General features: G+C 40.0%; 1 protein-coding gene across 2 annotated transcripts; it reads right to left on the reverse strand.

Moving 5' to 3' along the window:
* Positions 1-125: 125 nt before the first annotated feature.
* Positions 126-21,401, reverse strand: PLA2G12B (phospholipase A2 group XIIB). 2 transcript variants are annotated; one of them, XM_072823541.1, is made up of 4 exons: positions 21,018-21,401; positions 10,781-10,869; positions 7,024-7,189; positions 126-1,584 (listed from the first exon to the last, which is right to left on the reverse strand). In XM_072823541.1, the coding sequence occupies exons 1-4, from the start codon at positions 21,226-21,228 to the stop codon at positions 1,466-1,468; spliced, it is 585 nt and encodes a 194-aa protein (XP_072679642.1). In that variant the 5' UTR covers positions 21,229-21,401; the 3' UTR covers positions 126-1,465. The 2 variants fall into 2 exon arrangements, with proteins under 2 accessions (XP_072679642.1, XP_072679641.1); XM_072823540.1 differs by having other exon boundaries at positions 126-1,587.
* Between the last annotated feature and the right edge of the window lie 2,287 nt (positions 21,402-23,688).

Below are 23,688 nucleotides of genomic sequence, written 5' to 3' on the forward strand. Positions count from 1 at the left end.
AATGACTGAACTATAGACAAAGTTAAAATTTGGTACCGTATGCCCTGTTATTTGGCATCCTATGCCCTCAGACTAATGAAGCAATAGAAAAAGGTGTAAAATTATATCATACTCTATTTCGTAGGTAGATGCTTAATACATTTTATTGAAATAAATATTATAAACCACAGGGATAAATTTTATATGCAATTAAATCCAATTTCTTAATGTGCCAATTAATTTTATGGCTTTACAGATCAGGAAACAGTTTTTCTTCTTTTTCTTTTTAGAAATGGCTATCATCAACAATTCTTAACGAACCAGTAAAATTAACAAAAAGAAGGGAAAAGAGAATGACCCAAGTCAGGAGTTGGCCAACTTTTTCTGTCAAGGGCCAAATGGTAAACGTTTTAGGCTTTCTGGCCATACAGTCTGTCACAACTATTCAAGTCTGAGGTTGTAGCACAGGAGTGGCCATAAACAAATGAGAGCATGGTTGTGGTCCAATAAAACTTCACAGAAGCAGGTGTTAGGCCTGATTTGGCCCATGAGCTTCACTTGCCAGTTCCTGACCTTAGGACTTCAGCCTTCCCAGGGCATCAGAATCAGGTGTGGAGCCTTTGCAAAACACCAATAGGGAGATACCACCCCCAGAGATGCTTTGTTTTTTAATGCTCCTCTGGTGCTTCTAATCTGCAGTCAGGGTAGAGAACCATAGTTTAGGGATTGACCATTTGTGTATCCTCAGATTTCAGGGACTTTTCCTGGCTTTCTTCAGTCGCAATTTTTACCAAGTGCTTCTCAGATCTTAACATGACACTAATACCACTTAGGAATTGGGAATATCAGCAGGAATAGTTCACTGAAGGAAAAAATGGAACCTCTAACAACATCTGATCTTCACCTCCATTGGCCAGGTAAGTCTCTGACTTTGCCCGCCTGTTCTTATCTCTTCAGCACCAGTGAGAATGATGGTTATCATTGGTGGAACTTACCGAGATGGGTTCTGTTCTCTTCTAAATGAAATGGAAGCACATTGGAGATAATGGAATTCATTCATCTCTTTTCTAAAAAGTACACTTTATTAAATATGAGATACTACTGGCAACTAAGACATGGACCAGAGGAAAGTCCTTGCCTCGCAAATGGTTGAACTCTGTAAAATTTCACTTAAGAATTACCCAGTCCAGGAATCCCAGTATTTTCGTCTTTATTTTAGTCTTTAAGAACTGAGTTGCCAGGCAATATGTCTTGGTTGGGGAATCCAGTGTTAAAATGAAGAATAGTCTTCAAATATTTCCATGGCATTTTTCCAATTCTCCTCAAAGGATGGGACTCACTTTCCAGCTGTAGAACAAGGTTTTCTTTCTCTTGCTTTGTGGCATCCAAACTTTTGGAAGCAAGGATGAGACATATCTGCCACACTACCCTCTCAGAGACTGACAGCTGTGGCGTCACTCAAAACCAGGAAGGGAGCACCTCTTTTTCACAACTCTTCTTTCTCCTCTTCTGCACAGATGCATGCTGCACGTTGGCTATTCATAAAAGGTCGGCAGCCCAAGGTCCACACAGTATTGAACACGGTATCAACCAGAGAATCACAGGCTACTTGAAAAAAAAATGAAGAGAAGTAAAAGGTTAATATACAAAACTATCCCAAGTGGTTTGAGTAATTTTAAGAAGCAATGTAATTCCAAGGATGACATACCAGGATGACATCATCCTACTTAAGGCCTTAATCCAAATACAGAATTAAAAAGAAAACCATACATGTAGAAGAAGCTTTTTCATTAGCTTCCATCCAATCTAGTAAAGCAAAATACATTTGGGGGTACTCTTCTTTTATGGGCCTCCAGGTCTAAATCATGTTTAGCAATCAGAATCTCCCATACTACTATGCTCACTCCATGGAAACTCTACCATTTGTGCAGAACATTCCCTCAGGTAACTGTATGTTTCCTACAGCTTTCTCTGTCCAGGTGTGGGATAATTAACAGTTCACTCATTGAAAAACCATGTGTGTTGGTCAGCCATTCTGTTAGATAAGGGATACAAAGACCAAAGAGATGCCAGCTCAAGTACTCGCAGTTTGGACCAAGAGGTGGACAGGATGGGCAGGTAAACAATGGTTACACCACACCATTATGGAAGTGACATCAAGGTGGTATGGGAACCCCCAGAAAGAGTCTCTATCCCTTTAGGGGCAAGGGTTATTAGGGAAGGGAAGGCATCTCAGAACATATTCCATTAGAATTTTGATAGGGATTACATTGAAACTGTAGATTGTTTTGGGTGTGCACATTTTAAGAATATTGAATCTTTTCATCCATGATCACAGAATATCTTCCCATTTTTTTGTGTCATCCTCAGTTCTTCCATCAATGTCTTATAGTTTTCAATGCACAGGTCTTTCACCTCCTTGGTTAAATTTATTCCTGGGTATTTTATTCATTCTGATGCTATCGTAAATGAAATCTTTTTCTTAATTTCTCTTTCTGATAATTCATTATTAGTGTATAGAAACAAAACTGATTTTTGTATATTAATTTTGTATCCTGCAACTTTACTGAATTTGCTTATTAGTTTTAACAGTTTTTTGGTGGAGTCTTTAGGATTTTCCATATATGATATCATGTCATTTGCAAACAGTGACAGTTTTACATTTTCCATTCCAATTTGGATATCTTTTATTTCTTCTTTTTGCCTAATTTCTCTGGCTAAAATACTTCCAATACTATGTTAAATAAAAGTGGTGAAAGTGGGCACCCTTGCCATGTTCCTGATCTTAGAGGGAAAGCTTTCAGCTTTTCTCCATTGAGTGTTTTGTTAGCTGTGGGCTTATCATGCATGGCCTTTATTATGTTGAGGTATGTTCCCTCTATACCTACTGTGTTGAGAGTTTTTACCAAAATGGATGTTGAATTTTGTTAAATGCTTTTTCTGCATCTATTGTGATGACCATATGATATGCTTCATTTTGTTAATGTGGTGTATCAGATTGTCTGATTTACTGATGCAAAACAATTTTGCATCCCTTGTGTAAATCCCACTTGATCATGATGTATTATCCTTTTAATGTATTACTGAATTAGTTTTGCTAATATTCTATCAAAGACTTCGCATCTATATTCATCAAGGATATTGACCTGTAATTTTCTTTTCTTGTGGTGCCCTTGTCTAGTTTTGGTATCGGGGTAATGCTGGCCTCATAAGGTGAGTTTGGAAATGTTCCCTCTTCTTTTATTTTTTGAAAGACTTTGAGAAGGATTGGCATTAATTCTTCTTTAAATGTTGAAGCCTGGGCAGCCCCAGGGGCTCAACGGTTTAGCGCCGCTTTCGGCCCAGCGGTGCGGTTTTTTTTTTGTTTTTTGTTTGTTTTTTGGTTTTTTTTTGCTATTCATAATATTTTATTATGTTTTTTTTAAGAATTTCCTTACTTTTTTAATTTTTATTTATTTATGATAGTCACAGAGAGAGAGAGAGAAAGAGAGAGAGAGAGAGGTAGAGACACAGGCAGAGGGAGAAGCAGGCTCCATGTACCAGGAGCCCGACGTGGGATTTGATCCCGGGTCTCCAGGATCGCGCCTTGGGCCAAAGGCAGGCGCTAAACCGCTGCGCCACCCAGGCGTCCCATATTTTATTATCTGAGTAAAATTGTGATGATGTTATAAGTAGAAATTCTGCAAAAGAAGAAGATATTCAAAGAGTATATTCTAAAATTTAAAGTGATCATTTGTTAGGTATAAGTACGGATACTTTGGAGATAGGATCCCTCTGTTGATTTTTTTTTTTTTTTTTTTTTACTATAAGCATGCATTAATCAGAGAATCAGAGTTAATTAGAAAAAAGGAAAAAAAATCTTGTCAATTGGCTCTTTCCTGACACAGCTCTTCTTGGATCTGTGACATCCGTTTTCTGATGTCGGGACATCTGCTGATCCTGGCGATCCAGGATCAAGTCCCGAGTCGGGCTTCCTGAATGGAGGCTGCTTCTCCCTCTGCCCTTGTCTCTGCTTCTGTGTGTGTGTGTGTGTGTGTGTGTGTGTGTGTGTCTTTCATGAATAAATAAATAAAAGCTTTAAAACAAACAAATAAATAAATAATAATAATAATAAATAAATGTTGAAGCCATTTCAATGGCTTATTAATTCTTCTTTAAATGTTAAAGCCACTTTAAAAGTCCATCTTGTTCTTTCATTTGTGGGGAGATTTTTGATTGCTGATTCAACCACCTTACTATTAGTCTGTTCAGATTCAATTTTTTCATTATTCATTCTTTGTAGATTGTATGTTTCTAGGAATTTACCCATTTCGAAGTTGTCTAATTTGTTAGTATATAATTATTCATAGTAATCTCTTGTGATCCTTTGTGTTTCTGTGATATCAGTTGTAATGCCTCCTCTTCCATTTCTGACTTTTTTATTTGGGTCCTCTTTTGTTCTTAGCGAGTCTAGCTACAGTTTATCTATTTATAAAAGATATATTTATCTATCTTTTTATAAAAGACTGGTTCCTAGTTTCCTTTATATCTTTTCTATTGTTATTTTAGTCTTCATTTAATTTATTTCTGCTCTGATCTGTGTTATTCCCTTTCTTCTACTAACTTTGGACTCCATGTTTTTCTTTTTCTCATTCCTTGAGGTATAAATCTAGGTTTTTTTATTCAAGGTTTTTCTTTTATTCTTGATGTAGGCATTTATGTCTATGAATTTCCCTCTTAAAACTGCTTTTGCTGCATTTCATAAGTTTAAGTATGTTTTGTTTCCATTTTCATTTGTCTCAATATTTTTTTTATTTCTCGTTTAGTTTCTTCTTTGACACTTTGATTGTTTTGTACCATTTGTTTATTTGCTGCCTACATTGCTCTCACCACTTCTATTCAATATTGACTGGAAGTTCTAGATCGGAAAATTGGCAAGAGGAATATATAAAAGGCATTGGAAAGGAAGATGATATGTAGATGGCATTATCTTCTGTAGAGAAAAACCTAAGGAATTTACTAAAATCTATCAAAATTAACAAGTGAGTTCAGCAAGGTTGCCAGATAATAGATCAATATACAAAATCAGTTGTATTTCTGTACATTATTAATGAATAATCTGAAAGTAAAATTAATAAAATTCTATTTACAATAACAACAAAACAAATAATTTAATGCTTATGAATAAATTAAACTAAGGAGTATGAGATTTGTGCTCCAAAACTATAAGGCATTATTGAAAGAAATTAAAGAAGATCCAAGTAAATGGAAAGATTCATGTTTATTTATCAGAAAACATAATATTGTTAAAAGGGTAACATGCCTCAAATTATCTACAGATTTAACAAAAGCCCTATCAAAATTTCAACTGCCATTTCTTGCAGAAATTGACAAGCTGAACCTAAAATTCATATGGAAATACAAGGGATTCAGAATATTCAAAACAATCTTGAAAAAGAACAAGTTAAAGAACATTTCCTGATTTCAAAGTTTACTACAAAACCACAATAATAAAGACTGTGTGGTACTGGCATAGATCAATGGAACAGAATTGAAAGTCTAGAAATAAACACTGAATTTATGTTCAATTAATTTTTGATAAGAGTGCAAAAAAACAATTGAATGTGAGAAAGAATAGTCTTTCAACAATATGCAGGCACATCTGTATATCCATATACAAAAGAATGAAGTTAGACCTCTTACACCATACACAAAAGTTAACTAAAAGTGGATCATATACCTAAAAAGCTAAAACAAAATCTTAGAAAAAAATTTAGGAGCAAATCTTTGTGACCTTGAGTTTAAGCAAAGCCTTCTTACATATGACACCAAGAGTACAAGCAACAAAAGGAAAAAAGTAGATAAACTGGACCCAAAATATTAAACTTCTGCTTTGCAAGTAATTTCATCAAAAAAGTGAAAAAAAAAACCCACAAAATGAGAGAAAATATTAGGTAGGATAGGGCTGGATCAGAAAGGGCTATGTATATCCTACTAAGGACTTTGGATTTAATCCCAAGGAAGAGAAACCAATTGAAGGATTTACACAGAGAGTAGAAATGACCAGATTCGTGTGGTACATAAATATATCTGGTCCCTATGGGGGAAAATAGATCAGATGGGACCCAGAGATTAAATTAACTTGCAGTATCCAGGCAAGTGGTATATTAAAGAGATAGGAGAAAGAAATCAATAGAACATTGCTTAGAGGAAGTAACTTGACCTAACTCTAGATTAGCAGCAGGCACTTATTCACCTTTTGTAGATACAGATAGAGTGATACTCCCTTTTACAGGGCCTAACTAATTATTTATATTTTCAAGCCTTCACACTTCAGGACTACACTCTAGACATTGATCTATGAAAACGATCCAAGATTCTTTCTACTGCTGACTTTCTCAGTGGCATGAGGCCAGCTCCTTATAAGATTAAACTTCAAACTTTGCCAACTAAAAATATATAATGCTAATACCTGGATGTAATTTTCTGGCTTCAGAACCTAAAGGATTACAGCTTTCCATAAGGTGAATCAGGGAAAGGAAATCACAGCAATCACACAATCAGCAACTGGGTAGCTAAGCAGTTGCCTAAAAATAATTATCCTCAAGTATATAGAGAGAGCTTTACACAAAAAAGATAAGTTTTAAAAAACTATTTCCCTAACTGAAAACAAAATAAGGAAAAAAGAGCTTATACCAAACCAAGTGGTCCTCTACAGAATTACTCCTAATAGGGAAAATTATTTAATAGTGGAATGAATAACCAAAGCCAGTTGGGCAACCCTTTCTCCGATCTTGAAGGATAGATTTTTATATCTCTGGGAAGACTTTGGTGTGGCACTGTCCATCAGGAGTGGTGCCAGCAGCTCCTGGGCAGGACAGCAAGAACTTTAGTGAAGGAATGCCCAGAATCTTCCTTCGCTCATCTTACATTTGTCACAGTGTTCTATAAGAAAGTTCAGCGAGCTCTGATGGTCTCTTTGTGTAATGGGGCTCTGGATACATTTCTGTATGAAAACAGGAACAAAACTCCCTGCTCACCAGACGATGCCCTTAAGATACCTACCTGCCACATTAGAGACAAAGCCCAGACTCCGCTTCAGATCAGAACAGATAGAATGGAGACACCATCGGAATTTTGCATCACAGCGATACTTATTGGCACCACAAGTGTCATAACAGACATCCAGCTGGTTGCAGCACTTGGTCATTGCTGGAATGCCGAAGTCCATCTGGAGAAAAGTGAATGAAAGAAAGAGAAGGAAGAAAATGCCACGTTTAGACCAAGGACCTTAGGCAAACTTGCCCTCCCTGTTATTAACTTACCAGTTCTCAGATTCCGATTATACATGCAGATCAATTCAGAAACACCAACTGGAGAGAATACATCAGATTGATAGTCACAGGATGTTAAGTTTCAGTCATGGTTTGGTTATTAGTTTATTAACTCTGAGTAGCCTATTTTCTTCTTTTTCTTTTAGATTTAGCAATTTTCAAATTCACAGGCCATGACAGTGATGAAAATAGAGATCATATCAGAAGGTTAGTGAAGACAGAGCTGCAGAACTTCCAAATTCAACTAAAGCCTAAGATATGAGATTTTGCTTGAGCAAAGGATCTGAAAGCTCAGAATTATGAAAAATTAAGCCTCAGTTCATCAAGAGGTCATCAGCATTTATTAGGGACCCATCTCATATAGCACTGTTTTAAAGGTTTGTGTGTCAGGGAGCACAGAGAGCTGTAGAGCACGTGATTCCTGACCATAGGGGGACAGCAGTCAAATGGCAAGAGCCAACACACACACACACACACACACACACACACAGATATATGTATTAAGCATCTTAAAAACAATTGTAAATGTTGTGCATAAACTGAGTAACTAAGTTCATAGAATGCCAAATCTAGAGTTTGATAACTCTACATGGGTTTTTTTTTTTTTTTTTGGAGAGGATTATTAGGAGTGAAAGTAGACTTAAGGTGTAGCAGGTAAAAAAAGGAGATATGAGCAAATCATATGTGTGCAAGTCAGTTTGTTTAGTCTTTCAGGGGAGGGGTCTTAGCAGGGATTTTTTGTTTGTTTGTTTATTGTGTTTTAAATTAGGGAGAAAGGCAAGTTGATGGATGATCCTGACTTCCAAAATAACCAGGAAGAATTGATAAAGACTCTCAAACAAGGAAGGGGCATGATAGAATGAGTGATTACAGAGAGCGATTGTTTGGTGGTATGTGAAAAATTTTGGAATGAGGGTGTATAGACAAAGGCAGAGCATCTTAGAATCTTTTGTGGTTCTTCTGATCATGCAGACTTGGACCTGAGGGGAAACTGTGGAAATCTGGTTTTATGGTATGGATGCGGATTGATGAACCAGCTATTAGAGATCCTTTCCACTTGGGTCTCCTGAAGTGTTCCCTTACTTGAACTTTTGCTCCAAGGCCACCTAAAGCAGAGTAGTGACCTTGATAGTTTAAAATGCCCTTGTGAGAAAAAGAAAAAAAAAAAACACATTGTTACATTAAGAGGTAATGTAACTCATTAGACAAGGCAACAGCCTGGGCTCTGCACTTCTGGGCAGATTCCTATCATTTGATTCCTGCAGTAAACCATTTTGCTTGTACCTCATCCCTACAACTAAACATATATCATCACAGCAGAGGTGCCTGAAAATTTGATGAGTATAGTCACTCTCATTCAATTCAACTCAATTGGAAACTCTTGAACTAGTTCTAAACAATACTAGTACCAATAAACAAAATGACATTACTCCCAAAGTTACTCCCAAAATAGAGTGCCTACTGTCGTTGAAAACTGACCTCTGTACTCTGGAGCCAAAATGTGTAATATGAAGACAGAGTCTGGGGTTAAAATAAGGAGCTAGTTTATTCCTTTGCCAGGCAAAGGAGGCTGCAGCAGGCTAATGCCTCCTAGACTACAAGCAAGCCCCGGGGTGAGCGGCTGAGAGGTGTTTTTTGTTTTTTGTTTGTTTGTTTGTTTTTTGTTTTTTTGGCTGAGAGGTTTTATAGGAAAATACAGGGTTGGGGGCAGTTTCAGTAGGAATCTGATTTATGCTGCCAGCATGTCCCTTATGTTTTCAAGCATGGGTGCCAGCCCTCCAAATCTCATTACTCGGTATCAACTCCAAACCAAGTTCCTAGAACAAAGATTCTACAGAAAAAACAGTGAAGGGGAGAGGGAAGTTTCCAGGATGAGAAAGAGAAAAGTTTGTTCACAAGTCAAGCCTTGCTGAAGCATTAATGTGTCCATCTTAATTTCCATCCACTTTTACATTTCCATAGAGGTTTCAGTACCACTTCCATAGCTTCTAAATTGGCATCAAGTATATGAGCTAAAAACAAGGATTTCTCTAATATAAATACATATTTGAAAAGCTTGCCTTTCTTCTGTGTCCATATGCATATTGATGAGCATAGACAAGGCGGGACATATAGCTGGGCAGGTCATGCAGTGTGCAAGAGTGATATGAAAAGGGCCACCTTCCCATGGGATATTGTAGATTTGTATATTAATTGAGAAAAATACCTAGCCAGGGTGCCTGGGTGGCGCAGTTGGTTAGGCATCTGACTCTTGGTTTCAGCTCAGGTCCTGATCTCAAGGTCATGGGATCGAGCCCTGAGTCAGGCTCTGCGCTCAGCAGAGTCTGGTTAAGATTCTCTCTTCCTCTGCCCCTCCCCCCATGCTCTCTTTCTCTCTCTCTCTGAAATAAATCTTTTTTTAGAAAAAAGAAAAATGTCTAGCCAGTGGCAGTGAAATTTCCTCTTCTAACAGTATATTGAGATAAAGTTCTGACAAATGGAAGAGGCAAGGGGACAGTTTTCCAATTTGCACAAAAATGCATTGGTGGGCAGCATTTTTGATAGAAGAATAAACATTAAGCTGCTTAGAAAACTATTACAAAGTAAATCTTTTGAATCAGCAGAAAAGTGAAGTTTAGCCTGATTAAGACACAATTCAAAAATCATGGCTTAGGGGCGCCAGGGTGGCTCTGTCTGCTAAGCCTCTGTCTTCGGCTCAGGTCACAACCCAGGGTGCTGGGATCAGGTTCCCTGTGGGAGCCTGCTTCTCCCTCTGCCCCTCCCCACACCTCGAGCTCTCTCGTGTGCTCTCTCACTCTCTCTCTCAAATAAATAAATAAAATCTTTTTTAAAAAATCACAGCTTAGATAGGAAATCCTTCTACCTACATTTTACATAACATCTCTTTTCTGAAGTTAAAAAAAGATAAAGAGGCCTCCAAGAGGTCTTAAAATAAATCAGTTTATTACTTGTTTTCATGGGAGGCCAGGGGTTTGAGAAACAGCCAGCAGTTTAGCCAGTGGCCGAATGGGGGCAGGGGTGGGGCTGGGGGCTGGATGCTTGTATGTGAGTGGGTGTGTGCAGATTACTATGACCTTGATACTCTAAACATACTTGGTTTGGTGCTACCAGCCTGAAATCAACCACTTGCAAAAGTATCTATGGTCAGTGCCAATGGCTCCAGCACATCACAGGAAAAGTCTCACTAAATTTAAGAAGTCAAACTTGTTAGATTTCAGATGAAGTGATGTTTGATCCGCTAAGATTTGGCTGATACTAGCAGAGGTGATTTTGAAGTTCACTACACAAGGTCTTATCTGAGGACAGCTGTCTCTGATGAAAGGAAATCAGGTGATTTCTCTGAAAATTATCTCCCTTACTCTGCATCCAGTTTAAAGTAATTATACTGCTCAACTATATTCCCTAAGTTATCACTCTGATCACTGATAACTCTTGGACTTGCCTCAGTTAAAACAATCAACTAAGAAAATAATGATGGTGGTACATACACTTTCTGGTATCTTAAGACCCAGGAAATAGGAGCTGCAGCCGTTGGGCTCCTGAGGCTTGTAGCCGGGTCTGGGCATTGGTGCCTTTCCTAGCAGGAGAAAGAAAGGAAAGAAGCAGGAAGAAATATTTAGAAATTAAGCATTTGGGAACATTCATCAGATAAAAATTATCTAAAAGCATATGCAACTTTTCTTTTAAAAGTTATCATTCCTCAAAAAAATAAAAAATTAAAAATTAAAGTTATCATTCCTCACCAGATATTCACATCCCAGTTAGGTGGTAATGATGGTAATGATAATGATAATGTCATAAAAGGGTAATGACCTTCAGATTAGTTTGGCATTTTTCTCCTATTCTCAAAGACTTTCATGAATATTCATTTACTAATAATTCTAATGTTTCTTTTGTTTCTGTTAGCTTTTTTCTTTTCTAATTTTTATTTTATTTAAAATCAGTTTGTTAACATATAGTGTATTATTGGTTTCAGAGGTGAAGTTTAGTGATTCATCAGTTGGATCTAACACCCAGTGCTCATTACATCACATGACCTCTTTAATGGCCATTACTTAGTTACCCCCTCCTCCCCTTCCAGTGACCCTCAGTTTGTTTCCTGTAGTTAAGGGTCTCTTATGGTCTGTCTCCTCTTTGATTTTGTCTTATTTTATTTTTCCCTCCCTTTCCCTATGATCCGCTGTTTCATTTCTTAAATGCCGCATATGAGTGAAATCAAATGATATTTGTGTTTTTTTGACTTATTTCACCTAGCATAATACCCTTTAGTTCTATCCACATCATTGCAAATGGTAAGATTTCATTTTTTTTGATGGCCAAGTAATATTCCGTTGTATATAAGTACCACTTCTTCTTTACCATTTATCTGTCAATGGACATCTAGGCTCTTTCCATAGTTTAGCGATTGTGGACATTGCTGCTATAAACATTGGATTGGGGTGCAGGTGCCCCTTCAAATCACTATGTTTGTATCCTTTGGATAAATATACAGTTGTCCAATTGCTGATCATATAGTAGCTCTATTTTAACTTTTTTGAGGAAACTCCATATTGTTTTTCAGAGTGGCTGTACCAATTTGCATTCCCACCAATGGTATAAGAGAATTCCCTCTTTCTCTGCATCCCCACCAACATCTGTTATTTCCTGACCTGTTAATTTTAGCCATTCTGACTGGTGTGAGGTGGTATCTCATTATGGTTTTCATTTGTATTTCCAGGATGACAAGTAATGTGGAGCAATTTTTCATGTGTCTGTTGGCCATTTGCATGTATTCTTTGGAGAAATGTCTCTATTTCTTCTGCCCATTTCTTGACTAGTTTATTTGTTTTGGGGGTGTTGAGTTTGATAAGTTCTTTATAGGTTTTGGATATTAGCCCTTTATCTAATAAGACATTTGCAAATATATCGCTTGCTTCTCAGTTTTGTTGACTGTTTCTTTGATGTGCAAAAGCTTTTTATCCTGATGAAGTCCCAATCATTCATTTTTGCCTTTGTTTGCCTTGCCTTTGAAGATGTGTCTAGCAAGAAGTTGCTGTGGACAGCCTAGGTCAAGGAGGTTGCTGCCTGTGTTCTCCTCTAGGATTTTGGTGGATTCCTATCTTACATTTAGGTCTTTCATCCATTTTATCTTTGTGTAAGGTTTAAGAAAATGATCCAGTTTTGTTATTCTACATGTGTCTTTCCAAGCACCACTTGTTGAAGAAACTTTTTTCCGTTGGATATTTTTTCTGGCTTTGTTGAGGATTAGCTCACCATAGAATTGAGGGTCCATTTCTGGGTTCTCTATTCTGTTCCATTGATCTATATGTCTGTTTTTGTGCCAGAACCATATTGTCTTGATGATTACAGCTTTGTAATATAGCCTGAAGTCCGGAATTGTAAAATTGTAAATATTTATGCTCCTAACTTAGGAGCAACCAATTATATAAACCAATTAACGACAAAATGAAAGAAACTCATTGACAATAATACAATAATAGTAGGGAGAGCATGAGCAGGGAGCGGGGTTGGAGGGCAGAGAGGGAGGGAGAAGCAGACTCTCCACTGAGCGGGAGCCCAATGCGGGGCTCAGTCCCAAGGCCCTGAAATCATGATCAGAGCCAAAGGCAGACGCTTAACCACCCAGGTACCCCTCTTCATTATTCTTAAAAATTGTTTTGACTATTTTGGGCCTATTGTCTTGCAACTGAATTTTAGAATCAACTTAGTAAAGTCTATCAGAGGTAGTGCAGGATTTTGATTGAAAATACATAGATTAATCTGGAAACAACGGACTTTCTTAGAATATACTGTCTTCATAAACAAGGGCATAATACAGTTTTCTATCTACTTGTGTCTTCCTTTATGTCCCTCAGTAGAGTATTATAATTTTACCATGTATTTATTCTATCTCCTACATACTGTATTATTCAGATGCTTAAACAAGATAGAATATATTATAATCTAGAATTGTGGATATAGGCTTATATTGTAAATCTACACTTTTCTGCTTCTAGCTTTCTGATCTACCAGCCCTAGAATGGAACCCTGGCTGTCATGGTTCAAGATGGAACTTCAGCCAACACAACCATATTACAAGCAGGAGGATAAAAGAAGGAGGCAGAATGGTCACAGCCCCTCTCTTTAATAAACACACTCCAAAAGGATACACACATTGAACTTCCCTTTGGCCAGACCTTAATCAAACAGCAATACCTAGTTGCAAAAGTGGGTACCCATGAGCTTAAAATTGGGCAGGAGGGACTTATTACTATAGAGAAGGAGGAAGATATTAGGCTACAAGGATCAGTCTTTGCCACAATCTGTTTGGCATTTGTTTCTGTGGTACAGTGTTTATATGAGATTGTGTTCAAGATGTCCCCAGTGATCCCAGTCTCTTGGTGTTCACACCCTTGTGTGTTGTCCCGTTGGTCTCTGTGAGCTAGAGAATATGGCTGAAGTGGAGATATGTTGCTTCCAAGATGAAGTGATCTATCAGCCCTAGACAATCACTAATCGACTTTCTGTCTCTATAAATTTGCCAATTCTGGACATTCACGTAAATGAAATCAATATGTGGCCTTTTGTGTCTGGCTTCTTTCACTTAGCATAGTATTTTCAAGGTCCATCCATGTTGTAGCATGGGTCAGTATTTCATTTCTTTTTATTGTCAATAAATATGATGAACATTTGGATTTTTCCCACTTTTTGGCTATTATGAAAAATGCTACTACAAACATTATTTTGTGTGGACAATATGTTTTCATTTCCCCATGAGAATAAAACTTCTGAGTCATATGCTAGCTCTGTTTAACATTTTGAGGAGCTACTAGACTATTTTCCAAAGTGGTGGCACGATTTTACATTCCCCACAGCAATATAGAAGCGTTCTAATTTCTCCACATCTTCTCCTCCACTTGCTTTTTTTCCCTCCACTTGACAATTAAAAACTGTCTTTTTAATTACAGCCATCCTAGTGAGTGTAAAGTGGTATCGCATGGTCATTTTGATTTGCATTTCCCTAATAACTAATTACATTGGTCATCATTTCCTGTGCTTATTAGCCACTCATGTCTTCCTTCCAAATACTTTTTCCCATTCTTTGGCTTGTCTTTTCACTTTTTTTTTTTTTTAAGATTTTTATTTACTTATTTGAGAGAGAGAGAATATGAGCAAGGGGGAGGAGGAGAAAGAGAGGAAGAAGCAGACTACCTACTGAGCAGGGAGCCTAATACAGGGCTCCATCCTAGGATCCTGGGATCATGACCTGAGCCAAAGGTGGATGCTTAACTGACTGAGCCACCCCCTGGCACCCCTCTTTGTATGGGTATTAAAACCCATCCCTCAGCCCCTAGAATCTACATATGTTCCTGACAAAAAAAAACTCCAAGTCAGCTCCTGCTCACCACTTTGGGACTGCTTTTCCTCTTCAGTTAGAACTTATAGGTTTTACTTTATTCCATTCTAGCTTGAGGGTGTATTTTTTTAATGTTTTATTTTCGCCCAACATTTTATATTTGTAATGGAGAGGAACTGTGTTTATTGATGGAGCCTGCCAACCCACCAGTAATCCCTACACTACTTTTCCAAGGTCTTGAGAAATGTAACCTACCACTGATACCTATTCTGTATGTGTATCCGTGTGTATGTGTCTGTGTGTGTGTGTGTGTGTGTGTGTGTGTGTGTGTGAGAGAGAGAGAGAATTACCAGGAGTTGGGGAATGGGTAAAATGAGTTAAATAGTGTTAGTCATCAAATTACACATATGAAAATAATCACACTGTGCCACAGATTAAATGTGAATTGTCCCCTGTAGGTAAGATGATTGTGGTGATTTTATTTTTTCTTTGGATTGTTCTTTTACAAATGTCCTACACATACTAGCTTTATAGAAATTAGGGAGGAAATTTTTCACGAAGAAACAAATGTGTAAATTTTATGATAAAACTTCTCTAATAATTTTGTTGATAAAGAGCTTCTGCAGCAGATGCAGTGCCATTTCCTGGGTTACCCTCTGCCTTTTTCATTCTTGATGACTCATAGAAGATAAAATTCTCTATCCCAGATTGAAAGGTAATGGAACACCAACTACAGACACTTCCTACCTGTCCTGCTATTGATAGTTATTTTGTGTGTGTGTGTTTAATAGTTCATGATAGCTGCTCGTGAATTTAATAGTTCATGAATTCCATTTAGAAATGAAGCTTGTAAGAAAAGTTCATTTTTAAAAAAATATTTTTATTTATCTATCTGACACAGAGAGAGAGAGCACAAGCAAGAAGAGGAGGAGAGGGAGATGGAGAGGAAGAAGCAGGCTCTCCACTGACCACAATGCAAGGCTTAATCCCAGGACCTTGGGATCATGACCCAAACAGAAGGTAGACACTTAACCTATTGAGCAACTTAGGTGCCCGTGAAAGAAATGTTCTAATAAAAAAGGTGATGGTTTGAGTCTGGGCAGCAATAATTTACTATATCCTCAACTTATAGTTTGAGTAGTTTTAGGTTGTATTGAGTCTTTATAGTTTGATGTTTTGAGTCTAGGCATTGATAATATACTATGTCCACAGATTAATTTTATTGTCTGGTTTTGGCTATTTATTGATCCTCTAGCTCAGGGGTTGGTAAACAATGACCCAAGACCAGCCCATTGCCTGTTTTTGTATAGCCTGTCAGCTAAAAATGTTCTTATATTCTTAAATGGTTGGGAGAAAAAAAGTAGTCAAAACAAGGATAATATTTTGTGACCTGTGAAAATTTATATGAGGTTCAGATTTTAGTGTCCATGAAAATTTTAATTGGAACCCAGCAACAGTCATTTATTACATATTAGCTATGGCTGCTTTCACAGACAAAACGAGCAGAAGGTGGTTGTTATAATTGTGATGTGAGGATGGCTTTCTAAGCAAGATACAAAATTGAGAATTTGTAAAGAAAAAGACTGACAGACTTGATCTTATGAAAATGAAAAACTTCTGAACAAAATGAAACACCATAAAACATGTCAGACACTTAAAAGACAAATGAGGGGGTGCCTGGGGAGGCTCAGTTGGTTAAGTGTCTGCCCTTGGCTCCAGTCATGATCCTAGAGTCCTGGGATCGAGCCCTGCATTGGGGCTTCCTGTTCAGCAGGGAGTCTGCTTCTCCCTCTCCCTCTGCCACTCCCCCTGCTTGTGTGCTTTCTGTCTCTCTCTGTCAGATAAATAAATAAAATCTTTTAAAAAATAAATAAAAGGCAAATGAGATAGATTTAGGAGGCGAGTTAGTTAGAAAACCCAAGTTCGGCCACAGGCATGCACACTGCCTCCTGGACCCAGCCTTTCTTCTCTCTCAGTTTTGTCACTGAAAAGAACAGTAAAAACTACTTGGCTTTATTACTCAGGTCAAGGGTTATGTCTTCCCGGGAGGGTGTGTCCCTTCTCCCCACCCAGCTGGCTCCTGCAGAAGCTGTGCTCCACTGGAAGTCCACTAAAGAATCAAAGTACTTTATTTAAAATGTATATCCTTCCAGGGGTGCTTGGGTGGCTCAGTTGGTTAAGCATCGACTCTTGATTTTGGCTCAGGTCATGATCTCAGGGTCATAGGATGAGCCCCAAACTGGGCTCAGGCTCAGCAGGGAGTCTGCTTGAGATTGTCTCTCCCTCTCCCTCTGCTCCTCCCCAGCTCATGCATGCTCTCATGCTCTCTCTCAAATAAGTAAATCTTAAAAAAAAAAAAAAAATACATGTATATCCTTCCAGAAACACTCAAATGTGACATGAGGAACACATCAAGGGAACAAAGCAGAACTCTGACAATTTTACTGAAGCAATAAACTCTATTTCAGTTGCTAAAACAGATTAAGTTACTGCAGGAGGGAGGATGACCAAGTTGTCCTGGTTTGCCTGGGACTGCCCCCGTGTTAGTACTAAAAGTCCATATCCCAGGAATCCCTACCCCACCCTGCCTCTTCCCTCCGTCCCCAGCAGACCAGGACAGCTGGTCACCCTAGCAAAAGAACAATCTTTGCCTCTAAACCAGTGGCTAGGGCATCCCCGGTGGCGCAGCGGTTTAGCGCCGCCTGCAGCCCGGGGTGTGATCCTGGAGACCCAGGATTGAGTCCCACGTCAGGCTCGCTGCATGGAGCCTGCTTCTCCCTCTGCCTATATCTCTGCCTCTCTCTCTCTCTCTCTCTCTCTCTCTGTGTGTCTCTATGAATAAATAAATAAAATCTTTTAAAAAAATAAAATAAAAAATAAACCAGTGGCTATTTCTTTTTTTCAGGCTATGGATCCCCTAAGAATCTGATGAAGACTGTGAATCCTTTCCCTGGAAAAATATATAAACTCACAGGTTTATAACACTTCGCTCTAGATTTTATAGAGACAAAAAGACCTCTTGAAAAAAGATGACTGGGCAGCCCGGGTGGCTCAGCAGTTTTTTTGTTTTTTTTTTTAAATTTTTATTTATTTATGATAGTCAGAGAGAGAGAGAGAGAGAGAGAGAGAGAGGCAGAGACATAGGCAGAGGGAGAAGCAGGCTCCCTGCGATCCCAGGAATCTGGGATCATGACCTGAGCCAAAGGCAGACGCTTAAACACTGAGCCACTCAGGTATCCCTGTGTTTTTTAATTTTATGTTGAAAGAGAACTGGAAGGATCTGAAGGCATAGTTAACCTGTTCACCAGACCATCTTTCTCATAATGTTTATAAAATCTGCTTGGTATCTCCCATACCTAAAGTAGGTGTTATTAACATATTTATAAACATGAGGCAACAGAGGTTGAGAGAGTTAGGTAACTTGCCCAAGGTCACCAGCAATGGAATTCACTCACCCCCACCCCCAGTTCAAACCCATGATTTTTCCGTTACTAGTTATTTCTCAAAGTCTGGTTCCAGAACCACCTGAACAGTTCCAGAGCCCTACCGCAGACCTACTGAATCAGAATCTCTGGGGGTGGGAGAGGGACTCTTGTTCACAGTAGTGCAGGCCCCTTGTAGCAATTATGCTACATCTCCCATTGCTACCTGCTGAATCTCATTATATTTATAGCCTGTTCCTTGACGAGTACAGATTTTGTGTTGACATGAAAACAAAGCTGCTATAGATCTAAGAAGTGAGGAAACCAATGTCACAGTGTTGTAGGGTACCAGGACACAAACGCACTTTCCCCTTTCTGAACAACCTATGGACTGAAGTTCTCCAAGAATGACCTTTCAAAATACTGCTCCATACCTTGACTACACTTGCTAATCACCTGGGAGACCTTAAAAATACTGATGTCTCCAACTCACGGAGATTCTGATTAAATTGGTTTGGGCAGCAGGACCTTTTGAAGCTCCCCAGGTGCTTATAATTGCAGGGCCAAGATAGGACTATGGTTTTAAATACTGAAGTAGAAATCAAATAGAATCTTTTTTAAAAGATTTTACTTATTCATGAGAGACAAAGACACAGGCAGAGGGAGAAGCAGGCTCCATGCAGGGAGCCCGATGTGGGACTCGATCCTGGGTCTCCAGGATCATGCCTTGGGCCAAAGGCAGGCGCTAAACCGCTGAGCCACCCAGGGATCCCTAGAAATTTTTTTCTTGTAGACTAATTGTTGCTAAGTTATTTCCTCTGACAAAAGATCACAGTCTTTAAAGCAGTTTGCTTTTTTTTTTTTTTTCTTTAGACGTGTGGACTCAGGATCAGCAGCGTCAGAATCACCTGGAAACTGGCAAAAGCACATCCTCTGGCCCCACCCCTGACCTACCGCCCTACCCAATCAGAAACACGGGGGAGTAGCAATCTTTTTAAACGAGCACACCAGGGGATTCAAAGCACAGGGGAGTTTGAGAACCACTGCTCTAGAGAGGCATTACACACAAGAAGTGTATCACAAAGCAAACTGAGAAAGGACAGAGACCCAGTTAATTATTAGGTATTATCTCTTCCAAAGATAGCTTGATTCATGATCAACTGAGAAGATATTTTGTGCTGTTTGGCCACAGCCTCTAGGTTTTCGAACTCCACCGGGTTCCAAAGGTAATAAGGCTTAACCCTGTATTTCCTACGTGTTTTTCAGGTCCCTCCTTGAACAGGCTCTGTTTTCAGAGCGAGTGGAGTTATTTGCCTTCCTGCAATGTCTCTATTGACTATCCCCCACCCCCCACCAGTGACTGCTGACCCTGCCGGGGTCCAGGCTTGCAACCAAAATTTGCTGAAATCTTTTAATGCTCTTTTGCTAGAGAAGGAAGAAGGTTTGATTCTTGTTTCCCCCTAAAATTCCTGTGGTTATGTATTTGCTAAACCACAGTCTCTTATTATCTCTAGGAAGGAAAATAGCACCTGTATTTATTCAACCGGGAAGCCAGTTAACCCCCTCCCTGCACCATTGCTGAGAGCTGGGTGAGCACAGTCCAGGGACAAGGCACCTCTGCATTTGTCCGGCCCACTTGGGACAGAGGTAGAGTTAGGGGCCCAGGGGGTCCTAGCACAGACCACTTTTTTACCCTCTGGAATCTTCACAGAGAAGATGCAGCTACCCTGTTCACCATAACTGTACCGGGTTAAAATCCGTGTCCTATGAGACTCTGGGGTTCTGCTGCGAGGATGACCCATTGTCTCTGAGTCACTTGTGGTTTGTAAGGAAGTGATGTGCCCAGCTCGAAGGTAAAAAGGAGTGAGACTGATGAGCCCAGCAATTAAGGAGCTTTTTCAAGACTCTCTCCAAGCTGAGTTTCATCTGCTGAGTGTTTGGAGAAAACATTTCTCAAATGTTTTTCCTGCTAGGCTAGACTGACTCACCATTTTCGTCCAGTCCTGTGATGAAATATTTGATAAACTAAACCATAAAACTAATGCTGTGTGAAACTGTGTATGCTTTAGAAAATAATCTCTCCTCTGCATTTGAAGCTCCCCCTGCCTCCTGGCTGCAAGGGCCCAGGGCCCTGCTTTCTGCTGTGCTCACGTGACTCCCAACACAGAGAAGGGAGACCTGGTGCCAGGGACTCCTTCTGGCAGCCAGAGTGCTCCCTGGTGCCGTCTCTACAACTCAGGCAAGGTGGTGCCTCCACCCATTCACAGTTGTACATGGGGCACCAGGCCTGAGGGGCAGCACGAGGCCTGCTCAGGGCCGCATCCATGCGGGCAGAGTTGGCTGGCTGCAAGGCCCCCTGCCCCCTGACGGCCTGCCATCGCTGATCCAGGCCGAAGCAGCACGGCCTGCCCTCCTGGGAGCCCCTGAGGGACTGGCCGAGCTGGCAGGAGGGTGTGAACTGTGTGAGGGGGAAGGAGAATCCATCTCCAAGCTTAGCACGGGGGAGACTGAGGAAACTGCTTCCCCTGCTGGCAGAGGTTGCTCCAAATGTTCATCTCCAGTTTTCACCCCTAGGAACCCCTCACAAAGACCCCTCATCTTCTCCTCCCCCCTCCCCCCCACCCCTGCTCCCAGTCCCTAAGTACTGGCCTCCCCACAAATTCATTAAAATGGCCTCAGGGAACCAGTCTCCCAGGAGTACGTTTGTCAGAAAAGCTACAGGAAGCTCAGTGAAATTTGTATTTCAGATAAACAACCAGTACTTTATAGGGTGAGTATGTCCCAAACATTTCAGATGTATTAACAAATGATTGGTTGTTTATTTGAAACTCACATTTCCCTGGGAGCCCTCTGTTTTTATTTGCTGAATCTGGCAAGCCAACCTAGGAAGTGGATGACAGGGATGACCCTGCTCCAGCTGTTCACAGGTCCACCTGGGAAGGGAAGGGAAGCAGGGCACGCACTCACCATAACGGCATCTGTACTGGCAGATTCCATTTTTCCCTCCGAGAAGCTCCAGAAAGGAATCGAAGTAGCTGTTGACAGATTCAAAGCTGCCCCTGATGTGCCGAAGGCCCCAGTCTGAATAGGACTCCTCGGCATCGGGGCTGGTGTCACTCTGAGCCAGGCCACCCCCCAGGCTGAGCCACAAAATCAGGAAGCCCATGGCCAGCTTCATCCTGAAGCCAGGTAGGTACTGGGGTCTTCCTCAAACCCTGGCCAGTGTCCCAGGAAGTCCAGGTCCGAAGCCTGCTGGCCAGATGTCAAGCAGGACTGGAAAGGGGATTATCTGGAACACTCAATCTGTGTATTCCCCAGAGGTGGACTTTAAACATAGCTATGGAGGTTGGGATGAGATCAGGGCAATTAGAAAGGGCAAAGGTTAGGCAGTGGGAGGGCCTGTCTAAGGGATGGCCAGTGAGAGAGAACACTTCAGAGTGGATTCCACAGGCCTGGAGGACAGAGATTAAGATGTTGGCCAACTTGTAGGGGGCTTGAGCCGTGGAGCAGTTGGAATTCTCCCCCCAACCAGCTTGTTAATCTACTGACCTGTTACAAGTTTGGTTCTTCAGGGCCAGCCTCTTGACACAAGAGCTTGTCCGCAGGTCCCAGTGCCCCCCTAAAGCCAGGGCATGGTCTCCAGGGAGATGTGGCGGGATGTCTTGAGGGCTCAGGAAACCCACAAAAGCAGGGAGTCAACAGTGTCGCCTGTACCAATGGTCAGAATATTGTGAGTTTGCACAAAGTGGGCTTCCAGACTTGGGACCCCGGCTTCTACCTTTATCCCTTCTTCATGGCTCTCAAACTCGGCCTCTAATCCGGCAGAGCTACTAAGCGCGGCCACGCCAGTGCTGGGACAGTTTGGCCTCCTTGTTAGAGTGGTGTTGCTTGCCCTCAGCAGTGTCTGAGGTCTACAGATTGCCCAGGGATGGTGCTGGGGGGGTGGGGGGTGGCCTCCGCTTTCCTCGTCTTGTTTTTACTCAGAACTGCTTAGAAGTTAGAGGGCTTGTCAGGAACAGTATTTGAAATTGTAGGCTTTAAGACCGTTGACTGGAGTCCAGTGTTTCGGCATCACTCTCATACTTTGCTTTTAGTCACATGAGGAAATGAATTCCATCCATGAGATCACTCGTCTATATAAATGATTCCTATATGAACAGGAGGAGTCATTTAGGCTATCTCTCAAAAGTCTGGAAAGCTCTATAGGAAATCATGAATTACACTTCTTCATTTTAGATAAGAAATGTATTTGTCTAGAGACTCACACACCAGAAAGGGCAATGGCTAAAAACTATTTTTCTCTTCTTTCTTTAAAGATTTTATTTATTTATTTAAAAAGGAGCTAGAACATGAGCATGGGGAGGCGCAGAGGGAGAGAGAAAGAGAGAAGCCAACTCCATGCTAAGCAGGAAGCCCAAGCCCGTGGGGCTCGATCCTGGGACAGAGATCATGACCTGAGCTGAGGGCAGATGCTTAACTGACCAGGCCACGCAGGCGCTCTTAAAAAAATATTTCATATGGACAACAATGCCACCAGTATTTTAAAACATCTATTTTTTTCCAAACCGCTGTGTGTGTGTGTGTGTGTATGTGTGTGTGTTTTACATCAATTCTATGAAGTAGGGTAGACACCATTCCCATTTGAGAGGTGAGAAAGCTGAGATACAAAGGCAAGAGTACTGTTGGAAATGGACAGGCTGTCACTGGTAAAGCGGGGATCAGGGGTTTGTGGGGCCAAGTCAAAATAGAAACGAGAAACTCTTTTTCAGAAAGCAGGAAAAAAGTGCCACTAAAAGAGCTAAAGTATAAAGCTTTTCCTTTAAAAAGATCTTATTAATCATAAAATATCCCGGGATAATAGTGATAACTGAGTAACAATATAAACTTGCAAATTGCAACAATATTTTTGGTGTCCTAATTTTATATAATACAATATGTGCTGCGTTAATAATATGTGATGTATTCGTTGATCCTCATAAGACTTTTCTGACTTCTCTGCAAATGTGTTTAATAGCTTAAGATTTACACTCCAATTAACTTCATTTTTGATTCACATAATTGAAAGCACTGTCAGTTGCTCTTGGCAAATGCAAGATTGCAAATATTTGATAATTTTTAATTTTGAGAAGGATCTTTATGCTGATACAACTGTTACTGGAACTATATTAGTATTTTTCCCCATTTCTTGATACCATACCATTTTTATTTTTGTGATAAGATATGTATAACTGCCATTTTAATTGTTTTAAAATGTGGCATTAAGTCCACTAAGTACATTTGCAGTGTTGTTCAACTGTCATCACTGTTCATCTCCAGAACTTTTTCATCATTCCCAGTTGAAACTCCATACATATTAGACAGTAGTAATTTCCCATTGCGCTCTTCCCCAGCATCTGGCAACCACTATTCTACTTTCTGTGGAATTTGTAATTTGCCTGTTCCATAGAAGTGGAGTCCTACGTTTGTCCTTTTATGTCTGGCTCATTTCACTTACCATAATGTTTTCAAGGTTCATCCATGTTATATTAGCAATACTTCATTATTGTAAAAAATACTGTTCGGAATATTGGTGTACAAATACCTGTTCAAGTCCCTGCTTTCAATTCTTTGGGGAACATACCTAGAACTCGATTAGTTA

Source organism: Canis lupus, chromosome 4 (genome assembly GCF_048164855.1).
Source record: "Canis lupus baileyi chromosome 4, mCanLup2.hap1, whole genome shotgun sequence".
Taxonomy (NCBI): Eukaryota; Metazoa; Chordata; class Mammalia; order Carnivora; family Canidae; genus Canis; species Canis lupus.

Excerpts from the sequence above, each read along its gene's own strand:
- PLA2G12B (XM_072823540.1), bottom strand. The coding sequence starts at position 21,228 with ATGAAGCTGGCCATGGGCTTCCTGATTTTGTGGCTCAGCCTGGGGGGT. Across the intron at positions 10,870-21,017 it reads CCAGTACAGATGCCGTTATG|GAAAGGCACCAATGCCCAGA; the intron begins GTGAGTGCGTGC and ends TTCTCCTGCTAG. Across the intron at positions 1,588-7,023 it reads CTTTGTCTCTAATGTGGCAG|TAGCCTGTGATTCTCTGGTT; the intron begins GTAGGTATCTTA and ends TTTTTTTTCAAG.